Consider the following 21067-nt stretch of genomic DNA (forward strand, 5'->3'; position numbering starts at 1 on the left):
CTGTCACGGTTTGGGGCTTTATTTTAGCCAGTGGGGTTGGCGATCTTGTCAAAAATTAATTGAATTATGAACAGAGAAAAGTAAAATTTTGAGTCACCATGTAATACCACTTGGAAAGCTGATTGGCTTTTTGCAGTTGCCATTGCAGGAAAAATCATACCTGGATTGAAAAACACACAATGAAACAATATCATTTATGGACTGGTCTCCTCAGAACCCCAACAGTGAAGCAAGTGTGGGATCATCTAAAGGTATCTAACATGCAAAGAAGAGCTTTGAATGTCCTTCAAGAAGCCGGAAGAGCTATTCCTGGAGACTACTTAAAGAAATGACAAGAAGGTTTGCCTATGAGAGGCGATCATACCAGATATCAACTTTTAAGCTCATTAGAGTTGTACAAACTGTTTTATTGTCACGGTTCTGGGTTGTTCTGACCCAGCTTTTTGAGTTCTTGTGTTTTTATATTATGGTTTATGTTTTGAGTCCTTTGTTGTACTGTGTTTGTTATTTCCCCAGGTTTCAGTTATGGTTATCATAGTTTATTTCTTAGGTTTTGTAATATGGCTTCCCTGTGTTCCATGTTGTGTCTACTGTGCCTTTCTGTACCATGTTTCAGGTTCCTATGTTCTGTCTCCCCAGTTGCTGTTAAGTTTACATGTCTAGAGTTCAGTCAGTGTGTTTCCTGTTTTACTTTGAAGGTCCGTGTCTCATGTCAGTGTTTCTAGTTTTGCTTCCCTTGTCTCATCCAGCCTGATTACTCCCAGCTGTGCTCTCCTTCTGTGTCTCATTCCCTCGTTATCCCTCAGTATATTTAATCCCTGTGTCTTTGTCAGTGTTGTAGTCTTCCTCATGGCTGTATTTTTGTCATCCATGTCCCTGTTTAGTTTTGTTATAGTTTTTGTGCCATTCTGCAATAAAGCAGCTTTTTGGGTTTAATTCCTGTGTGGTGAGTTTTGCGTTTGGGTCCTTCTCCTGCCTGCACACAGCTGAAATATGACACTTATATTTTATGTTTCCAATTTTCTCAACAACATATGAAAGAATCAGTGATCGCTCAACACTTTTGCACAGTACAGCAGCAAGAAGGACCTTTCACTGTCTTGAGTAAGAACATGAATCTCTACCCTTTTTTCTAGCTGACCCCATACACTGACCCACCTGCCAACTGGGGAAGAGAAATAACAGCATTTCCCTGTGGACATCTGTGAATTATCTGAATAATATCTCATGTGCTATAAGATGAAAATTTATCGTCAAGTACTGCGTCACCTGTGTTAACCCTCTGCCAGCCCACAGTGAAGGGAGTTCGGGTTTGAATGAGGTAATTGATGATGGGGCTGCCGTTGTCTCTGCCGGGGCTCCACGCCAGCTGGGCTGTACTGTCTGTCACCTCCTCCACCGTCACTGAGTCTGGAGGGCTGGGAGGGCCTGGCTCAATCACAAGAACAGATATTGTGAGGTATTCGCACATGCAGAGGCACAGACGACGCTACAGAATAGTATACTCGCACGTTTTGCAAGGAAAACACGACATTTAGTGGCATATAAAGGAAAAGCACACACACACATGCGTCGGCCAAAATGATATCGCTATATAGCCTTCATATCTTTCAATCAACATCAGCGAGAGAACATTCTGAAAAAAGCTTTCAGCTGAGAAGATGTAATGCCCTTCACAAAGTATTAAAAGTTAATTCAAGATTTATTCTCCAATATTCACCCAACTTGTAATCCTTCCCTTTCCCCGTAATCCTCCCGGTAATTGATCGATGAAACAGCAGACCTAAGTGGATGCAGGGAGTCAAATTAAAAGGTAAAAGATGAAAAAGGGGCCTCACAGCCCCAAGGAAACAGAGTTTTATCATTTATTTTTATTATCCCACCAATTAAGCGGTGTGATGTTTTACTTTAGTTTCATCTGCGGGTTCCTATTCTAATGAAGGTGTCAGCTCATCAGAAATAATAGACCACTAGAGAGCTGTGAGATAGACCACAGAATAATAACGCCCCTTGCTCTTCTCGCACTCCCCACCAGCTCTGAAGTGGTTTCTAATCTGAAGCAAAATATACTAATTATTAAAGTGTAGCATGATTATTTTAGTAAACAATCAATTGTCTGGAAGCACAAATCCTTTTGTTTTCATATCTCCTGCAGCATGTATGTATATGTCTATGTATGCATGCAAGGATATATTGGATTAAGCTGAGCAAGTAACTGCTGAGCGACATCCTTTTGTTTACTGAAGCCTTGGACGTTACTGCCCTCATACATTTGGCCTTAAAACCGTGGCTTTAGAGATATTGATCTCTGTAAAACTCATTAGTGGCTATTGATGAAAAAAAAGCAACTTTAATACACTGGCCTCATTAATACATATTAATAGGACACACAATCAAAGATCAATTCCTTATCCTCTTAATTACATTTCATTGGCTGAGGCAAGAGCCTCCTGTCAGTGTCTCGAGGGTGTTCAAATAATCTGTTATTAATATGGACAGACTATCTGAGCTTTCATTGTGAACTTGTCTGAGGGAAAATTAATAACCGGCTGTATTTACTGACACTGGCGATATTATTCCGATCTCAACCAAATATTTCCCAAATTCTCAAAATGTGCTGCAACACGTGCCAGAACTAAACAAGAGCATATCATAAGCGGGTCGAAATACCAGTGTGAAAACACATCGTTCTGAAGTGTTACATTGACTGTCATGAGTTGTATTTCCCTAAAAACTATCTCTCGGGATAATGATGATGATGGTGGTGGTGCAGCTGTCAAACAAGCACAAGTGTTCCCCAAGTGGTTCGAATGCTAATGACTGTGATATTATCCTTATATTGTGACCTTCTCCAGAGCCACCATCACCACCCAGTGGAGTGTTTGTGAGGCATCTAAAACGGGTTTTTTTTCCACACCCATTGTGAAAAACAAGAACCCAGATGATCACTCAAGAGTCTTTGTGTCAGGAGCGATTATCATTGACCTTCAGCGCTGTGAGAGGAAAGGAGCGAAACCCCATTGTAAATAACACCCTGCAAAATTATCGAGCTGACTAATATACATGATTGTAACAATATGTTTGATGCCAGTAACGCCAACGATCACTGTTACCACGATCGTAAACGTGCTGCTGCAGAATCCCGGTGAAAGGAGACGTCTTGCTGTTGTTTGTCTTAACATTAAAATAGATTTTTCTTTTTTTTTTTTAAGAACATGCAAATGCAGCCACTGGGGGAAGCTGGCTGTGCTTTCATGTTTCCTCACCTTCCTCTTAAATTATACAGCCACGCAGAATGGTTTGATCTTATTTGTCAAGGTTTTGAGCTATTTATCTCTAACATTTCGGCACCCTTCGCAAAAGAAAGGGGAGTGAATTTAAATTGGAAGAAAAAACTCTTTAAAAAAACATAAAAACTAAACCAAACAGCAGATTCAGTCTTTGCTTTAAATATTGCTCACAACATGGGACAGTGTCTTTAGACAAATTAGTTCAATTAAAATCAGGGACAGACAAGGACAATTTCTCTGGGAAGATGAGAGGTGGCAGACAGTGCATTTAGTTGTGAATTTTATTTAAATAATGAGGTTCTTATTCTTTAATTGCCTCTTTGAATGATTAAAAAAAAAAAGAACTGTGCTACATTTCAAATGTAATGCGAAATAATCTTTTTTATAAGATCAATAAGGGAGCCTCTGCTCCTCCTTACTGATTTGGACTATTACTACTATTTTTTTTGTCACTTTCATTTTCCCACGCTGTCAAACTCAGCTCTTTCTCAATTTCAACTCACTACTTTTGCCCAATTAGCCCGGAGACACTGTTCTCACTCTGCCTGTCAGCAGCCTGTCTATCACAAATGCTTCTTCCATTTCCACAAGTTGTCCAGGGTATCTTAACTGAACTCATCTGATTACTCTGCTCCACCATCATCAGGGTTTAGTCCTGTCACTATCTTCTACTTTCATCTGAGCCTCCGCTCTAAAGTTCTTATTAGATTTGATCAAACTGTAAATACTTACACCTGTGAGCTACATTTCCTTTCCTTCCAAATGACCTCTTTTCATTTAATAACACGTAGCTACAAGCTACAACAGTTTGAAGACAAACACCTAAACTGCAGGACATCCGGAAAGGCATGTTATCCTATATTTCCCCCCAAAAAACAAAGACTAGAAAAAATCTCAAGTACTAGCATAGACATGTATTATGATACTCTATCGATACAGGGACACTAAATATCAATATTTTATTACATAAATCTGAATATTCTGTGAATACTATATACAAAAGGGCTAATTTCATGCACTAAAATCTTGAGTTAGTCATGCTTACATCTAAAAACTGATTTCAGCTTCCGGTGACTAAATGGTTGCACAGAGCAATGTTGCACACTCACTACACATTTTGATTGCAAAGTGATTGCACAGGTTGCCTGATAGGAGGTAACCTTTCTGCAAACAGTGTCACAATCTGGCGAGGGCAGACTGTATGAATTGAGAAAAGGACCCAAAACGCAGACTCCAAGGAACAGGGAACAGAACTTGAAATGTTAACAAAAGGCGAGCCGTTTAATATGGCTGGTAGAAAAGGTACAAACAAAGGGCAAGGCAAACTGAAGCAAAATTAACACAAACCTAAACTGGGGAATCTAAACAAACAATAAGAAAAACCTAGACAAGAAACTTGGAAGCATGGCATGAACAACAGACAACCTGACAATCACACACTGAAAACAGAGGACTTAAATACACAGGAGGTGATTAGGGGAAGTGGAGACACATGAGGAAACAGCTGACTAGGATAAACATAATGATGCACAGGCAAGAGTAAAACTAACCGCATGAGCACAGAACACAAGACCCCTTTTCAAAATAAAACAGGAAACATGCAGACTTAGACACGACAACCAGAACTTGACAACGTAAGACACAGACATGAAAAGCATGAAGAGCAGGGGAGATTTAACATGGTTGGAAACGGAGGGGGAAATAATAAGAACTAGAAACACTTAGGCATAATAATACAAACTTGATAACATAAGACACGCAGCATGAAACACGAAGGGTGAGGGGACGCTTAAATACAGGGGAAGAAAACACAAGGAGTCTAATAACCCAATGAACTTAGATAATCTAATGAACAAAATAAACTCAAACTTAAAACGCTGGGTCAAAAGACCCAGGACCATGACAAACAGTTGTAGTCTGATTTGGAGTGACTGCAATCACTCTCAGAAAGAATGTCGAAGGTTTGCAATTAATTGCTGTCTTATTGGTAACATGTTGCCATCAGTCTGAATGAGTCTCTGTCAAAGAGTTGAATGTTGTACTTTGATTGGTATGCTTGATCTAATTTTGCCTTAAAAAAACAAACAAAAACAAAATCAAAATTGCAGCGTGATAACTTTATCTTCTTGGAAAAACAGATATTGACAAAGTTTAACTTTGAGGACATCATTTGCAGTTCAAAAAGATGTTGATAACTCACAATATATGTTATTGCAATGCTCATACTGCAATAATAATATTTGATTGTGCCATGAGATATCTGGTGAGTCTTACCTGTATGAAATACACCGTTTTTGGAAAATGAAAATGAATTTAATGCCCCATGTTACCATGAAAATGACTTCAAATACATCTACTTTATATGCAAACCGCTGTTTACACGTTGGTGCTTTGATAGTAAAACTGTCATTAATCCATTTTTCTGTCAAGCAACTGTTTTTTATTTGTTAGTTTTGATATTTTTCTTAAATTGACTATTTTATCATCACTGCATTGCTGCTTTCACCCATGTAAAAGGTGCATTTGAAAACCGGCTCTTATCTGTTGGTTTCTACTCCACGTGTTGCGTTAATATTTTGTATTTTGGGATGTCAACGTTTGCTTGCTGAATGGTTTATGTGGTGTTTTCCACCCAGAATTTGAAGCTATTCGATCCAAACTTTGAGACATCTGTGACAGCCGCCACGAGCAGGAAGTGTAAATAATGCACAATCTTGAGTCACACTCCTGTCTCCTGTCTCCAGTCAGGAGGCCAATCCATTTCCCTGGACTTGATATTGCTCCAGCTGGATAAACAGCATTACTTCCTATTTTTCTTTGTCCGCAGTCATTCGTAAAGAAATGCTTATTAAGAAGAGCTTCTGCGCCTCAAGTTAAATAGCAACTTGTTATCCTTGCAAGATAAAGCTATGGATTCAACCTTTTCAAATCCTGACACTAAAATCATCCCTCACCTCATCTGACATTTAGCATATTTGGGTGGTGTCAATTTGCTGGGCTATTTGGTGTATTGATTCCACCCCGAAACATCCCTCCTCCAATTCCACGAGCAACACAAACACACCCCTCCCTGAAATAAATAACAAAAGTTATTTTGTTCTGCCAAATGTAGCTCTCGACAATAATGTCTCTCAGGAGCTATACATACTGCATGAGTGAGCGCAGACAGGCATGTAAGCATTCTGCTGTCAAGTACACTGCAACAATATTGAAAACTGGTAATTAAAAGACAGGGAGAGGGAGAAAAAGGAACACATCCTAAAAAATGTATGGCTCGTACTCTTAGAATTTCACACAGTTTTGTGAAGTTTTCTTCCAAAAACATCTCTGAGCGCCAGAGAAAAGGAAAGCGCCTTCCTCTGTTTGATGTAATGAAGCGCCTTGTAGTAGAAATAAACACTCTGATGATATCCAGGGTGATTCTGATGAGAATATGGACACTTTGGTTGCACTGCAATCTCAATCTAAAACAAACCTATTTGAGTTTAAAAACCCTATCGAAAACTGCACGCCTCAAAAGATTTTTTATTTTAATTCTCAGCAAAGCATAGCGATGTAATCTCTCTGAAATCTCTTTAACACTGCTCTGCTCAGTAACACTTAAAGACTACAGACTTCTTTTTACTGAGGCTGCATCCATCATCCACTTTACGTTGAGTCTACTTTTTTTAATTTCTCTCTCTCCCTTTTTTTTTTACCCATTAAACATCCCTGGCTGTAAGCCCTATTTTAATTGGTAACTGCAGAGCAGAGACGAGCTTTTCTTACCTTTCACAATCAATACAGCCACGGCTGATAGACTCTCCACGTCCGTGTCCACCACACAGATGTATTTGCCAGCATGGTAAAGCTGAATGTTCCTGATCATAAGATCTCCTGCTGTTCTCTATGGAAGGAGGAAAGAGAGCTTTATGTAGCATGAAAGATAATGGACCTCGTGACAGCTTATTAAAAAAGGTAGCAAAGCATATATAAAGACACAGTAAATAGCAGCTCTAAAAACCGTTTGCATATCCTTTAGTTACAGTACTTAGCTTGGAAATTGCTGAGGAAAAGTGGCTGCACAGTGTTTCTGGGAGAAATTCTGTGTATATACAGTATCAGGTCACAAACAGCTGTTCAACATGAGCTCGAATGGAAAAGAAAAAGGCCAAAATTCACAAAAACAACAGAGAGTAAATTGAGTTTTTGTGTCTGACAAGGTCTCGACTGCTTTACCCGCCTTTTGCAGAGGTCAGTGCTGTGACCTTCAAGACCTGTTGCAAGCAACTACATAAATAAGCTTTTACTACTGAGTACAGCAGGCAGCTTTTGCTCATTTGGAGAAGAAAACAAAAAAAAGAAAAGAAAAGGCTCTCATCTAAGAGGACACCCGTAAGCAGAAAATGGTAAATTAGTGGTGAAATCGTTCTCTTGGCTTTGGCAGGAAAACGTGGCAGCACAGCCAATGTGGTTTAATTATGGAAATTAAATTCCCTGAAGCAGCAAAGTTAAGTTGATAATCTCTTTGGACTGGGGACATTTGAGCATTTCTGGGGAAGGAGTCTCTTTTCAGATAAGAACATTGTCAGTCAAACGCATACACACACACACCCAAGAAGAATGGTTAATCTCAAAGGGTGCGAGGATGTTCTCAAAGTGTTTTGTCGTTTGGGTCTCTGCCATGCTTTGATTCCTTTACAAGGCACCTCTAATAATACGTATTCCTTCCCGTTATGAAGAGGCTGTGCAGCAGGCCATGTCAAAGCAGAATTTGAAGAGACCAGCCAACGTATTAAAAAATAGATGACTTCAGAAGACTGAGCAAGAGTAAGAGAAGTGTGCTCAAATAGAAGACAACCTGTCACAATGGCTGAGCAACTAGCGCATTACCTACATGATGATTTCTATGTAGGAAGTGTATTTTGACACGACGGCTGCCATGTTTCCATTCACAAGAATACAATTAGAAGCTAAGAGGTCTTAAATGATCTAATAACGCTTCATGCCAAAGACTTTTCCCCAGCCTTCTTTGCCACCAGAGAGAAATTTAAAATAGCAAAAGAAAAAGGATGGTATAACAGCAAGTGCAGCAAAACTTGCCATGCTCTATCTCTCCAAGAAATACCAGGGTGTCAAACCACAAGCTGTCCCTTTAAACTAATGGCAGGGATGAAGTGAAGCAAGATGGGGAGAGGTGCCAAGTGCCCATTCGCACATAAGAAAAAACAAAAACAAAAAAACTACGGCTGTGGGTCACTCACCCCACCCACAAATTCAAAGTGACCGTCTCCCTTGGCGATGAGCTGTCCATTGAAGGCCCAGGAGAAAGAAACATCAAGGACGGGATCGCTGGTGACCTGGCAGGGTAACACAATGCTCTCGCCCACAATGATCTCTGTGTCCACTGGCCCCTGGATGATTCTGGTTGGATCTACCCAGGAAAAATAAAAACGTGAGAGCCAGCCATTTCTAAAGGGGAGGGTGGCAATCTTATGTGAGACATGAGACTTTTCACTTCCAGCAGATGAGCAGCCCTTTTGTTGATTTTCAGGAAATAGGAGCAGAGTAGTGACACAACACTTCCCGAGACACAAAAATCATGCTCCGCAATACAGTGAGTCACAGGCAGAGCAGTCTGTGTATATAAAGGAAGGTCTCATGAAAAACTCAGTCAAATAATGTGTGATAACATGCAGCCTTGCCACCACTAAAATGGCTCACATAATCTTCAGAAATCCTGATAGCAATTACAATACACCATGGATCAGATAAAACTTCATGTAATGAGCTGCTCTGCACAACCAGTACAACAACGAAAAAAAATAAAAAATGAAGAGCGCTGCTTTAAAGTCTGCTATAGCAATCATTTGGCCTCCTGTGCTTCAAAAGGTCAAGATAATGAACGGCAGGAATCAAATCAAGAAGATACAACACAAAGCAAGTGGATTTGTACTCTCATATCTTACCTTGGAGAAGCTGTCAAGGGATAAAAAAAGCGTCCCCTCAGTTCTCAAGCTACTAATAATCAATGTGTGGGTCATGGCTCTGTGCCTCCGAATGCTTTACGGCTGTGAAAAAATACTCCGGTAATTTAAAAAAAAATAACTGGCCTTGGCAGTTACAGCGGCAGACAATATCATTCAGCACATTAATAAAAACCAATAACAAACTCACAGAACATTCAACTCCAATGAAGAAAACAACAACACGCTCAACAATAACAGCATCTGTAACACCACCTCACTAATGTGCTCACCGCTTCCACTCAGGGCACTTTCATTTATTGCACTAAATTGGTTGCCTCAACTGCTTTGAGGAAAACAATGATCGAGTGTTTCGTCAAACGCCTTCCAAGCGCGTTACTGCAGCCGCTGCAAAATGCGTCCGGACAAAACGACTCAATAATGCACGCGTAAAGTTTTTTTGTTTTTATTACATCCCTTCAAATAAAAACAAAACAATCAAATGATTATCTGAAATATTTAGTCTACTTAATCGCAAGACTAGAGACCTTACAAAGTATAGACACACACCTCAGCACAAAACCTCAAAGTTTATTTATTACTTTTTTTAAATTTAACTACAAGTTATTGACTCGGGTCCTTGCAGTACGCTAGCTCTCGTGTGTTAATCCATAGTGTGCATAAAATTCTGCTTACTAAGTGGAGCGCACAAACAATCTGCTATTTAACAGGAGAGCTTACCGGTAACAAGGAGCCTTCCAGTTGTACTTGACATGCCAAATCTATTCCTAGCAAAGCACGTATAGCTGCCTGCATCAGACTTGCTCACGTTGGCAAGCCTCAGCGTTCCATCTGGGGACAGTGTGATCCTATAGGAGTATACAAACAGTGAGAGCAGTTTACAATCCGACTGCCAAGAACAAAGACTCATTTTACCATCAGATAAACACCGACTTCTGGATTTTTCAGCATTTTACATAATGGACATCTTCCAGTTAGGCAGCATGTGTGTGTGTGTGGTGAATATTGATTAGACCAAAGATGGCTAAAGAGGAGTGTAGCTGGGATAGATAACTGGCTTATATACGGAAAAAAACAAGCCTATAAAACTGTGTACATTGACTTTTTCAGAATAACGTTAACCCTGTTACTACCTGTCATTTGTGTGGATTGGCAGGTTGCCTTTCTTCCATAAAATGCTAGCGATGGGATAGGCCTGGGGTTTACATTCTAAAGTCACTGTAGTTCCTGTCTTGGCTTTGAGCAAAGCTCTGAGGAGGTTCCCTGTGAAGTCTGGAGGAGAAGCTGGTGGGAAACAGCAAACTGGCGTTAGTGCAAGACTGCAGCAAATCTCACTGAGCATTTCAAGCACCAGTTTTCAAATCTTACAGTAATTGAAACACATCGTTTTTTAAAACTGACGAATCAAACCGGCATAAAAATCGACGCTGTAACGGTGTTTTTTAGCCAGTTTTATGTATTAATAAAAGAAGAAGCAGAAAATATTGTTATAACTTTTAATTGGTTTTGCAGTAAAAGTTCATGTTTACTATTCAGCTATGAGTTTGGCATCTATTACACCATCTTCATCCCCACATCAAAGTAAAGGGGGAAAAATATATATATATCTAAATGTGTCTGACCCCACAAAAACATCCACATTGACCCCATTATCTGCTAATCCAGACAACCTTTAAGAATGACAGAAAGATGACCTTTAAGATCCTTTTGGCAACAAAGATTTGAGGATTTAGAAGAGAGATAAATGCCATCCTACCTAAAACCATTAGTTCAGCAGCAAGATATATGACACCGTGTTTATTCTCGGCCACACACTGGTACATGCCAGCGTCAGACAGGGTCAGCGCAGACACTGACAGGACTCCGTCCTCCACATGGATCCTGTCCTGTGAAGAAAAGGTTGAAAGAAAGCAATTATTCTCCTTACACTTACAGGTAGCTTTTGCTTTCTGCGGCGCGCTCTGGCAAGTGCTGGATTTGTTTAGAGGTGCTGTCAATGGACGCGGATCAAATCAGGATGCTGTTGCAAAATAATTTATCGCTATGAGCACAAAGCACAATTTTGTTTTCTAAGTATGGAACATTCATTTTTTTTCCCTATCCTGTGCACTTTTGGTCCAGTCTATGCAATATTTGAGCTTTTTGTATTATATCTGCACTTTTTAATTTATTTTCTCAGTATTAACCATATACAGTACAGCACCTACTAGTGTTTTTTTTAATCATTAGCTATATTCTGTACTATAAATATGAAACAAATTAGATAAAAATGCAACTTTCATGGTGAAAATCATATTCTGAATCGTACAACAGTAAAAACAATAAACCTCAAATAAAAGAAGGATATTTAAACATTAGTTTTGAACAATATCAGGATGGTTATTGCTACAGTATAATGCATGTAAGAGGTAAGAAATTAAGTGTCAGAGGCATATCGAGGTCAGCCAAATTTAAAAATCTCAAAATATGCAAGACCACATGTATTTCTCTGGTGGTCTAGAGTTAGGTGTAGTGCTATATACAGTATATTTCACAGAAGATTAAACCCATTGTCCCTCAATATGAAGGAGCTTAAACATGCACCATGAATAATGAAAAACAAGCACTGACTCCATTCAGATAAAATAGAGCAATCTCTCGGGAGCCGTGCACATCCACTTTCTAAGACTCTGTAATCTGCCAAGGTAAAGCAGAATACGAGACAGTTACATCCATGTCTCATCACTGGCACACCTTAGTAAGATGTTTACCCTCTCCTCTCATCGCACTCTGAATTACACTCGGGAAAACAGCAGTGTGTTTTATGCCAGGCTCTCGGAAATGAAAGGAAGAGCTGAAGCTGAAGATTAAGTCTTTAAAATGAAACACTTGTAGGTGGCAGACGACAGCCGGTAATTTACCTCTGAGAGGAGCTGTTGGCCGTTCTTCAGCCACGTGTAGGAGGGTTTGGGCCTGCCGTTGGCTCGACACTCCCAGTAAAGTCTCTCCTCAATGGCTAGAGCCGTGTCTTTCATTGTCTGGACCCACTGAGGCTTTGCTGAGGACACAGAATTATCCTCGAGTGAATTATCTGACAAGAACCAGAGGGCAGATTTCGAGGAAGGAGCATTATCGTATTAAATAAGCTGCATCTAAATAAGTTCAAAGGAAAGCGTGTGCAGATTGGCAGCCCAAATTAAGGGGGGGGGGGGGGGTCGTCAATGGGTTTTCCTTTAAGAGGCTAGAGGAGAGAAAATTGAATTCAGTCTATCAGTTACATCTCTTAAATGTGTCAGCAGCCCGAGGCAACCCAAAGATTAACATTAAAACCCCGAACCACAAAGGAAGAAGCTCTCATGACCGGCGAACAGCACCCGATACCAGCACTCACCCCCCCAAACTGTCACCTTAATTCTGCGTATAATAAATGTCAGGTCCTGCTTGTTTCCCATCCAGCACACAACCCCCCCTAAGTCTCTCATATATTTACAGCTTTCAGGAAATTTCATGGGTTTCATGAGTCCAATGCTCATAATAAGCACAGCTCACTTCGGTGGCACTGTACATACTGTCACTTCCAATTTCACAAGTGTCATTTTTCCCTCTTTCACAGATTCACAGGAAAACACAGCGGCTGAAGCAAGCCAAGAACCCAAAATGTAATAGCTGCAGTGAAACGCTTAAAATGCAGGAAGAAGGCAGAGATTTGTGTGTGCATTAAAGTAGCGTGTATAACAATGAGCTCTTGCTATTATAAAATTACTTATAGCTTTTAAACGATCACATTACAATTGTTGCCATTTACAAAGTCTAACGACGTGACAATTGTCGACGTTGCTGAAAGAAGCAGAGATATTGATTGTTTACCCATTTTGTCTAACTCAATTGTCTGTGGCGTCGTCTCAAAACTCAAACAAAAGTCGCAGTACCATAAAAAGCCAGCCGACCGGTGACTGTGTTCTTCCCCATCTTGTTCTCGGCCACGCACTCGTAACCGCCCGTGTCGTCCTGCTGAAAGCTGGGAATCTCCAGCACGGCGTTCGAGTACTTCATTTTGACTTTGCTGGGGAAGGGAACACCGTTGGCCCTCCTCCAGGTGATTTCTGGGACGGGGCTGTGAGACACATGCGAAGGAAGAGCTCAGCGGGGAATCAGGTGCAGGTGTCTGTAACAATCTGTAGCAATAAAGCGTCAGATGGACTGCAGTACTTATTTTTTTCGTTTTGCTGATAAATGGTCAAGACCACGGGTGTCAAAACAGATTGGCTCAGCAAAGACTCCAATCTGGCCCACTGAGTGGTTTTGGAAAATAACTTTTGGGGACCTTTAACTTTATTTTTATACATTTTACAGCTTTTCCCACTGATGAAGACCTCCCCCACTGTCATTCATACTAAAACAAGTAATGAAGTAACAGATAAACAATTAAATGATCTTATCTACTACAGAAATGTCTTTATTTACAATGGGTGAGTAGAAAAAAAAGACATTCTCTTGACAAAACCTTTGTTTTATAATTTATGATAATTTTACACACCTATTTCTTACAATTTAAGCCCAAAGAGTCATGTTGACAGATTTCCTGTGGGCTGTATGTGCCCCCAGAATATAAAATGAGTTTGACATCCCTGGTCTGGACTTAACCCATTCCAACGACACGTTGCTTTCAGACCAATCGTGGCTTGATGCCACGCTCTAAGAACCATAATTGCTTAGAAATCCAGATGTTCCTTGTATGGAAAGAAAAGACAGTGAAAGATTAAAAACATGCTTGAGGAAATCCAGCTTACTTCCCAAGGGCGAAACATTCCAGCGTAACTGTTGATCCTTTCGCGGCGGGTACATTGTCTGGGAAATTAACTTCTATTTTCGGCTCGTATTCACCCATCACTCCTATGAGGACCAAGCACAAGAACTTGCTCAGTATTCCATTATGCATGAGTTACAAGCATTACGGCTGGCATTATGGACCAAACAATAGCACTGGAAAGCTAACAGAGGAAAAAATGAAATGCACATGAGCAAACGCTCTCTCATGGGTAAACTAAACTCAAAATCGTGCATCGCTTAAGAGTACAGTCACCAGAGTGTAGCCAAAACCCAGCGAGGAATAATTTAAATACACCAAGCATTATTTTTCATCTAGAGATTTTTTTTTAATCTGCTATTTCAAAGCTTGAGTAGGCAGTTCCTAACCTCTGTTGTGTTTCATTGTTAATATCAGCATTCAGGAAAGGCACTCAAGATCGCGACCAGAAAGTGATGCAAGGGGATTTAAATTTATGCAGTTACATGTACAGTACACTGAGTAGAAACTGGCTGAACCACCAGAACACTCAATGTAATGGTCCACTGACGTATGACTTATGTTTAATTCATTCCCAGGGCAATCTTTATTCACTCGTTCTATGAAAGCATAACAGAGAACAGAACAACACGCCGCTGAGAACAGGCCCGAGAATTCATGTGAAAGCAAAGAGAAAGCTTTTAAAGGGACTGCGAATTATAAGAGAAGCTAAGTCAGCAAAGAAGAGATTTGGGTGCTTTGTTTGCTGGCCTACATTGAGGAGCAACTATTTACTTACAGGCATTAGCCCTCTGTGACTCAACTTCAGTGAAGTACAACGAGATAAAGAGCACTCTCGCTGGGGTAATGATTAAAGCCACCTTAAAATGAAAGGCCCATAATGCGAGGCTGAAAGGCAATACTTGTCACGTCAAAGGCACAAGCTGTGTCTTACCATCTGTCCTGAGGATCAGAGACGTGGGGGAGCTCTGAACCTTGCCCTTTGTGATGCTGTTCATCACTACACACGTGTAGTTGCCCACATCAGAGGGCTCCACCTTGGCAATGTAAAGGTTTCCCGTCTGCTGGGAGACGAAGCGCCGATTGTCTTGCTGAACGAAGTACGGGTACTCATTGAAGATCCATGCATAAGTAAGGTCTGGAAGGCAAACAAGGAAGCGCATGAGACGATCCTGGATGCTCTCTGATATTAAATGTGATTAAGAGAATTAACTGTGATTAGAAAAGGGGCTAATCAGTGGCAGCAAGATTATGTTTTAATCACACTTCAGCAGGACTCAAAACAACAGCAGAGTTTACCTCCTGAGGAAGTGGGCGATCCACAAAGCAACACCACTCCTTGTCCCTCTCGGACGGACACTGCGCTTCTGGTGTGAACTTTGAAATGATCTAAGTCTGACAGGGGGGGAAAAAATGAAAAGGAAGCTTACTGTAGGATGTCACATATCAGGGGAGTGGAAAAGAGGCTGAGTAAAAGCTTTCTGCAAGACACTGACACAAACCCATAAGAAAGCTGTAATGAAAATTGCACTTCTGCAAGGCCTGAGGGAGAACAAAAGCAACTGAGACAAGTGAGGCTCTGAAACAGAAGAGTTTAGACAGACTGCTGAACCCAGGGCCTGAATGAGATATGAGCGATATGCCATTTTGTGAAAAAAAGGAACTTGGATGTGAAAACCCGCCACTAACTTAATTTATGTACATGTTTGTGTAAGCGCTGAAATCACAAGACTTGACTTAGCACAGAATCTCAAATAGAAATCTATCCCGCAGCAGCAGAGATGGCCGAACAGGTAAACACACGAGCCAATCGTGTTGCTGAACTGCGGCTCGTGCACAGAAGAGGTTCATGACGGTTCATAGCCTCTGTATGAATCGTGTAAATTAGCCTGGCATATGTTCAAGGCTCTGGTGGGAGGAGCGAGAGCCATTCGCTACATCTGCATTCTGAATTGAGTCGTGATGAAGTCTGTAAGGCTGTGCAACTTTGCATGTGCCAAGCAGAATTACAATTTGAGGCTTTATAAACTTCATACTTCAACCTTTACAGTTTTTTCTTAAATCAGTGCTTTACAAGGTAGAGTTTGTCCATTGTAAGAATGAACTTTTGGATCTCTCTCTATTCATTTTATAGTGGTTTCAAAATAGCTGCCCAAAACTGCCTGAGGGGGACCAAGACATTAATATACCATGACGAGATATGCTGCAAGAGCTCATAACACTATAAGAAAAAAGTTGAAACGACTGAAAACTTTTTTTATTGAGCTACACCTTAAGGTATATGTACCTAGTAATATTTTTTTCTTGTTATTATTCTTTCGTGTTGCATCCAAATATTGCTAAGAGAATCTGAAAAAGAAAAAGAACTATAGTTTTTCATTGGAGACTCCTTTGAAGGTTAATAAAATGACTCAAACTTTTTTCAGAGAGGTTAGATTATCCATTATCCGGTCATTATTCTCAAGTCATTGTTGTTAAGTTATTAAAATGTCATTATTCCATTTTTTCTGACCATCCCATATCTTAAAAGCTTGTCAAAAAAGACCCAAAACATCTGCACGGCAAGATACCACCACCGAGTGAAGGTGTGAAAAGGCGCTTTGTTGCGATCTGCATGAAAGGAAGCCTTAATGAATAGTATAGAAGTAATAAGTATTCATTTGGTTATTCATTTGAGTTGTTTACCTGCTTCACCAGCAGGAACGTGATGTGAAAGTACATTTTTTTTACTGCCTAAATTATTATTTTTGTAGCAATGCATTGTAGTATAGTTTGCACTGCAGCTTATATTCATTTGCTTTGTTCTTCCTTTTTCGTAAAAGTGCAGGTATGCTGTGTTCTGTTCTTTTTTTTTTTTTTTCTGGCTCCAGTCCTTATTAAGTTATTCTTCAAACACTACTTGTGCAATTTGGTAGACTACTTTACCCCAGAGTGCATCCAACGAAACTGGAATGACTTCTGATTGAAGCAAACAACACAAAGTGAAATAGCAACTCTTAGTCTGCATGACCATAAGTAAGGAAGCGTCATCGCACTCAGATTCTTCCCATGTTACGTTAATATTTAATGCGGCTCCCCACTGAACTTGCTGCGTGCTGATAAATACTGCAAATAAAGCGCTTCCATTTTAGTGTACGTCTGCATTATTTGTAGTTAAGAGCATTTACACACCCGTGGTTTTTTGTAGTTAAAACTCTGACTGTAACTTACAGGCAAACTGAAGACTTGCTCTTCTGCTGAGGATAGCTCCTACTGTGTTGTAGGCCATACACTGGTACATCCCTACATCCTGGTATCGGTCCAGGCTGCTTATAATGAGGTTGCCCCCAGACAGACGCCGCCGACGATCCAGACCCAGATTTATGAGAGTCCCATTCAGTGACCATCTGTGAGGGCAAAGACACCATCAGTCCCTGGCAAAACACGCAGTCCCCTTCTTCCTTCCAACCAAGGTGGTCTGACAGGAGGTGAGTGGAAAACACAATTCACTGTGGTAACTCACTTGGAATAAGAATAATACACTTTATGTGGTGTGATTTGCGATGGTGCCGAGGATTTTAAAAGGTTGCTAGTTGAAATGAACTCTTGTGGTTAGGACTTTGGCCAACGATTCTTTTCGGCTGTGATTAAACTTCCTTAAAAACAAACAAATCTGCAAACACAACTGTGTTGTGTTCAGGGTTAAGGACAATGGAGTTGATACATGTGTGACTGCCAGCAAATTATGGACAGTTCTGTGCATCAACTTGATAAACTATGCTTGCAGTCATTTGAAAAGAAAGTACACCCTCTTTAAATTCTAAGGCTCGTGCATCAGGACACAATGAAAATTAATTGATTCAAAGTTGATACAAGGTTACTACAGGCTCAGACAAACAGATGACGACATATTATGCCATGCCATTATATATTGAAAAAAACAAACAAATCCCCACCCCAGCAAAATGCAGAAGCATGAAAAAACTAAGTACACCCTTACTGATTCCCCAGGAATTAAGAGGATGAGAAACAGCCAAGTGCTGCTAATCCAGTCCACTTGATTAAGTGATGATCAGCAAGTGTAAGCACCTCTATAAAAGAAAGATTTTTGGCAGTCTGTTGGTCTGTAAAGTTCAGGTGTGTGTTAGCAAAATGCCAAGGAGGAAAGACATCAGCAGTGATCTGGGAGAAGCTGCTGACCATTAAACTAGGAAGGGTCTAAAGGACATTCCCCCACAATTTTAAGTCCATCATTCTACAGTAAGAATGATTATTCACAAGTGGAAAAAACTCAAGACAGCTGCTAGTCTTCCCAGGAGTGGGAATGCCAGCAAATTCACCCAAGGTCAGACAGGTGACCTGCAAAAACCTCAAAGCAACATCTGAGTTAGCATTAAAATTTAAAGTTCATGACAACTCAATTAGAAAAAGGCAAGTATGGCTTGGTTGGAAGAGCTGCCAGGAGAAAACCCTCTTCTCTCTAAAAATAACACGGCTGCTCAGCTAAAGTTTGCAAAGCTGCATCTGCAGAAACCAGAAGACTTCTGAAACAATGTCCTGTGGACAGGCAAGACCGTTGTTTGGCCACATTGCACTGTGCCACATTTGGAGAAAACCAAACGCCGAATATCAGCACAAACACCTCAAACCAGCTGTCAGTGAGTCGACAATGAACTCTTCCAGACTTCAAGCTGACTGAAACCCTGTGGTGGGACCTTAAGAGAGCTGTGCATAAACAACAGTCTACAAACTTTGATGAACTGAATCAATGCTGTAAAGAAGAGTGAATCAAAATTCCTCCACAACAATGTGAGAGACTGATAAAGTCACGCAAAAAACTATTCATTCATGTTATTGTGGTTATAGTTATTACCAAAATGCAGAAACATTTTGCAGAAACCAAAATGTTTCTGCATTTTAGCTTATTTTTGTTAAAATAAATAAACAATATATCATATATTGTTCTACATCTGAGGTTGTATTTAAGTAACTTTCGAAGCTGATAAGGACCCGATGAGTTTATTATCTGCTGAAATTTACCACCTTAGGATTAAAAGAGAGTGTACTTTGTTTTTCGAGACTGTATGCTGCTTGAGCGAATCATATTTTTTTGTACCTGCAGTCTAACAGTACCGTAATCATGCTGCCATGTCTATATATCATTAATTTACTCACCTAACAGATGTCCTTTGTGTCTGTATAAACCTTGAAGTGCAAATTTCTTTACGGTGTTGTATTTTTTCCATTTTTCATTATTTAGCTCTGCTACTACTTGCTGCTGCAGTTATCCCATTTTCCCCACAGGGATCATTAAAGTTTAATCTAGGGGTATCATACACAAAGCTGTCCTTCGCTATTTAAGGGGAGCGGAGGACAAAGGTTTTAGAAGCCATTCTGGACAATGATCATCAGTCTAACCATAATCACCTCGTCTCTGTCACATTAGATTTACATAATGTGATATTATTCCACCTTTGACTCCCCATCAGGACTAAACATTACCACCTGGCAAGAGGTAACAATGGCTCAATGTATCAAAGGAGGCCTTTTAAACTCCTTTTCACCCTTTATTATATCTTTCCAACACTTAGCAGGAGGAAGAATTAAAAAAAGAAGAAGCTCTGTGAAGCAGGTTACGACGGTGCTATCAAATAAATGAAGCACCTAAAAGAACTCTTAAAAACTTAAGGTTAATTCATTGATTCAAGCAAGTCTCATTATTCATTTTCATTCCCCGCCACCGCAAAAACTCTATCTCCTTTTAAATGCTATTCAAAAGCTGAGCATTGATGGGTTCAAGGACAGAGCACTTTTCAAGAATGTTCCATTGTTTGTGTTTAAGAAAAAAACATAACCCTTTCTTTCACTTAGCAAAACACTTCCTTTCTTGCTTTACTTAAGTGGCAACAAGTGGCAACAGACATGTGGGAAACACAATGGATGACTTTTCAAAAGCATATATGTTTCGCTTCCCAGTAAAAGAGAGAAGAAAAAGAAAACATTCTTAAAGAATAATTAGCGATCAGGTGCAACAATATCAACATTGGAATAACACTGGTCATTAAAATGCACCACTGAATTCATGTGGATTTTACTTTAATGCTTTACATGGTTGCAGACTCATGACAATTGCAGTGGCTTCCTCCAGCCTCAGTAGAGCAATGCGCTCCACTGCATTTAAAAAAAAAGGTGGTGGGAACATTTTGGGAGTATTACAAAAATCGTTTTCACACATTAACTCTGGAAAAAGTTGGCAGTACTTGGGAAGATGCCGTCTTCTCTCACATGCAGTACACATGGAGATCGCTCGTGCCAGCCATGTTCTCGATGCTGGAAATATTCAGTTTGGTTTACAGTAGAGATCTTCCTGTGCAGAGCGTCCACAAAGCAGCACATAGGGCTCGCTAGCTGTGCATTCACCAGGGTATTATCTGTGCTGTTCTCACAATCTGTGCAAACCAGAACCCACTGCGTGGGACATTTGCATTCTCACATGCACCTCCGTCAGGTAATATTTCGAAAAGTTGAGGGCTCATATCCCAATCTGTTCAAGCATCTGTGGGATGCCCAATCCAATAAGAGCTCTTAACCCAGCGGACCTCGAGGATCTGCTACCAATGAGCTAGACTCAGAGGTCCTGAATCCATGCCCAAAAAGGTCAGTGCTGTTTTGATGCATCTAAACAATAGAGGAGGTTTTAATGGCTGATCAGTGCACGTTTATCATGCTGCACAAGGAGTTTGTGACTTAACCAATGCCTCTCTGCCTGAAATCTTTCCACAGCGCTGCACATAGATTGCTTACACAGAATGCAGACTGGCAGATCAATTTGCTCTCACATCTATGGTATATGTGTATGTGGACATCCTGGAAAGGAGAGAGTGGTTGTTTATTTGACACCACAGCCTGATTGACAGCTTTCCCACCAACTTGAGCAAAAAAAAAGCAAGCGCTCGATAACACCTTTGTTTTTTAAACTAATGAAATATGACTCTTCATGAACCGTCTGTGCTGCAGAAACAAAGCAATAAAAAGGGCAGAAACTT

General features: G+C 40.3%; 1 protein-coding gene across 1 annotated transcript in view; it reads right to left on the bottom strand.

Annotated features, from left to right (window-relative positions):
• Positions 1–21067, bottom strand: part of cntn3a.2 (contactin 3a, tandem duplicate 2) — a 45473-nt gene that overhangs the window by 17889 nt on the left and 6517 nt on the right. The window contains exons 4-15 of the mRNA XM_004554167.3: positions 17253–17428; positions 15342–15437; positions 14977–15180; positions 14026–14128; positions 13165–13349; positions 12157–12293; positions 11013–11142; positions 10390–10540; positions 9977–10104; positions 8534–8703; positions 7059–7176; positions 1270–1428 (exon numbers count right to left, since the gene is read on the bottom strand). Of these exons, the coding sequence (XP_004554224.2) occupies positions 1270–1428; positions 7059–7176; positions 8534–8703; positions 9977–10104; positions 10390–10540; positions 11013–11142; positions 12157–12293; positions 13165–13349; positions 14026–14128; positions 14977–15180; positions 15342–15437; positions 17253–17428 (1757 nt within the window). The remainder of the gene's footprint in view (positions 1–1269; positions 1429–7058; positions 7177–8533; positions 8704–9976; positions 10105–10389; positions 10541–11012; positions 11143–12156; positions 12294–13164; positions 13350–14025; positions 14129–14976; positions 15181–15341; positions 15438–17252; positions 17429–21067) is intronic.

Source organism: Maylandia zebra, linkage group LG20 (genome assembly GCF_041146795.1).
Source record: "Maylandia zebra isolate NMK-2024a linkage group LG20, Mzebra_GT3a, whole genome shotgun sequence".
In the NCBI taxonomy this organism is placed as follows: Eukaryota; Metazoa; Chordata; class Actinopteri; order Cichliformes; family Cichlidae; genus Maylandia; species Maylandia zebra.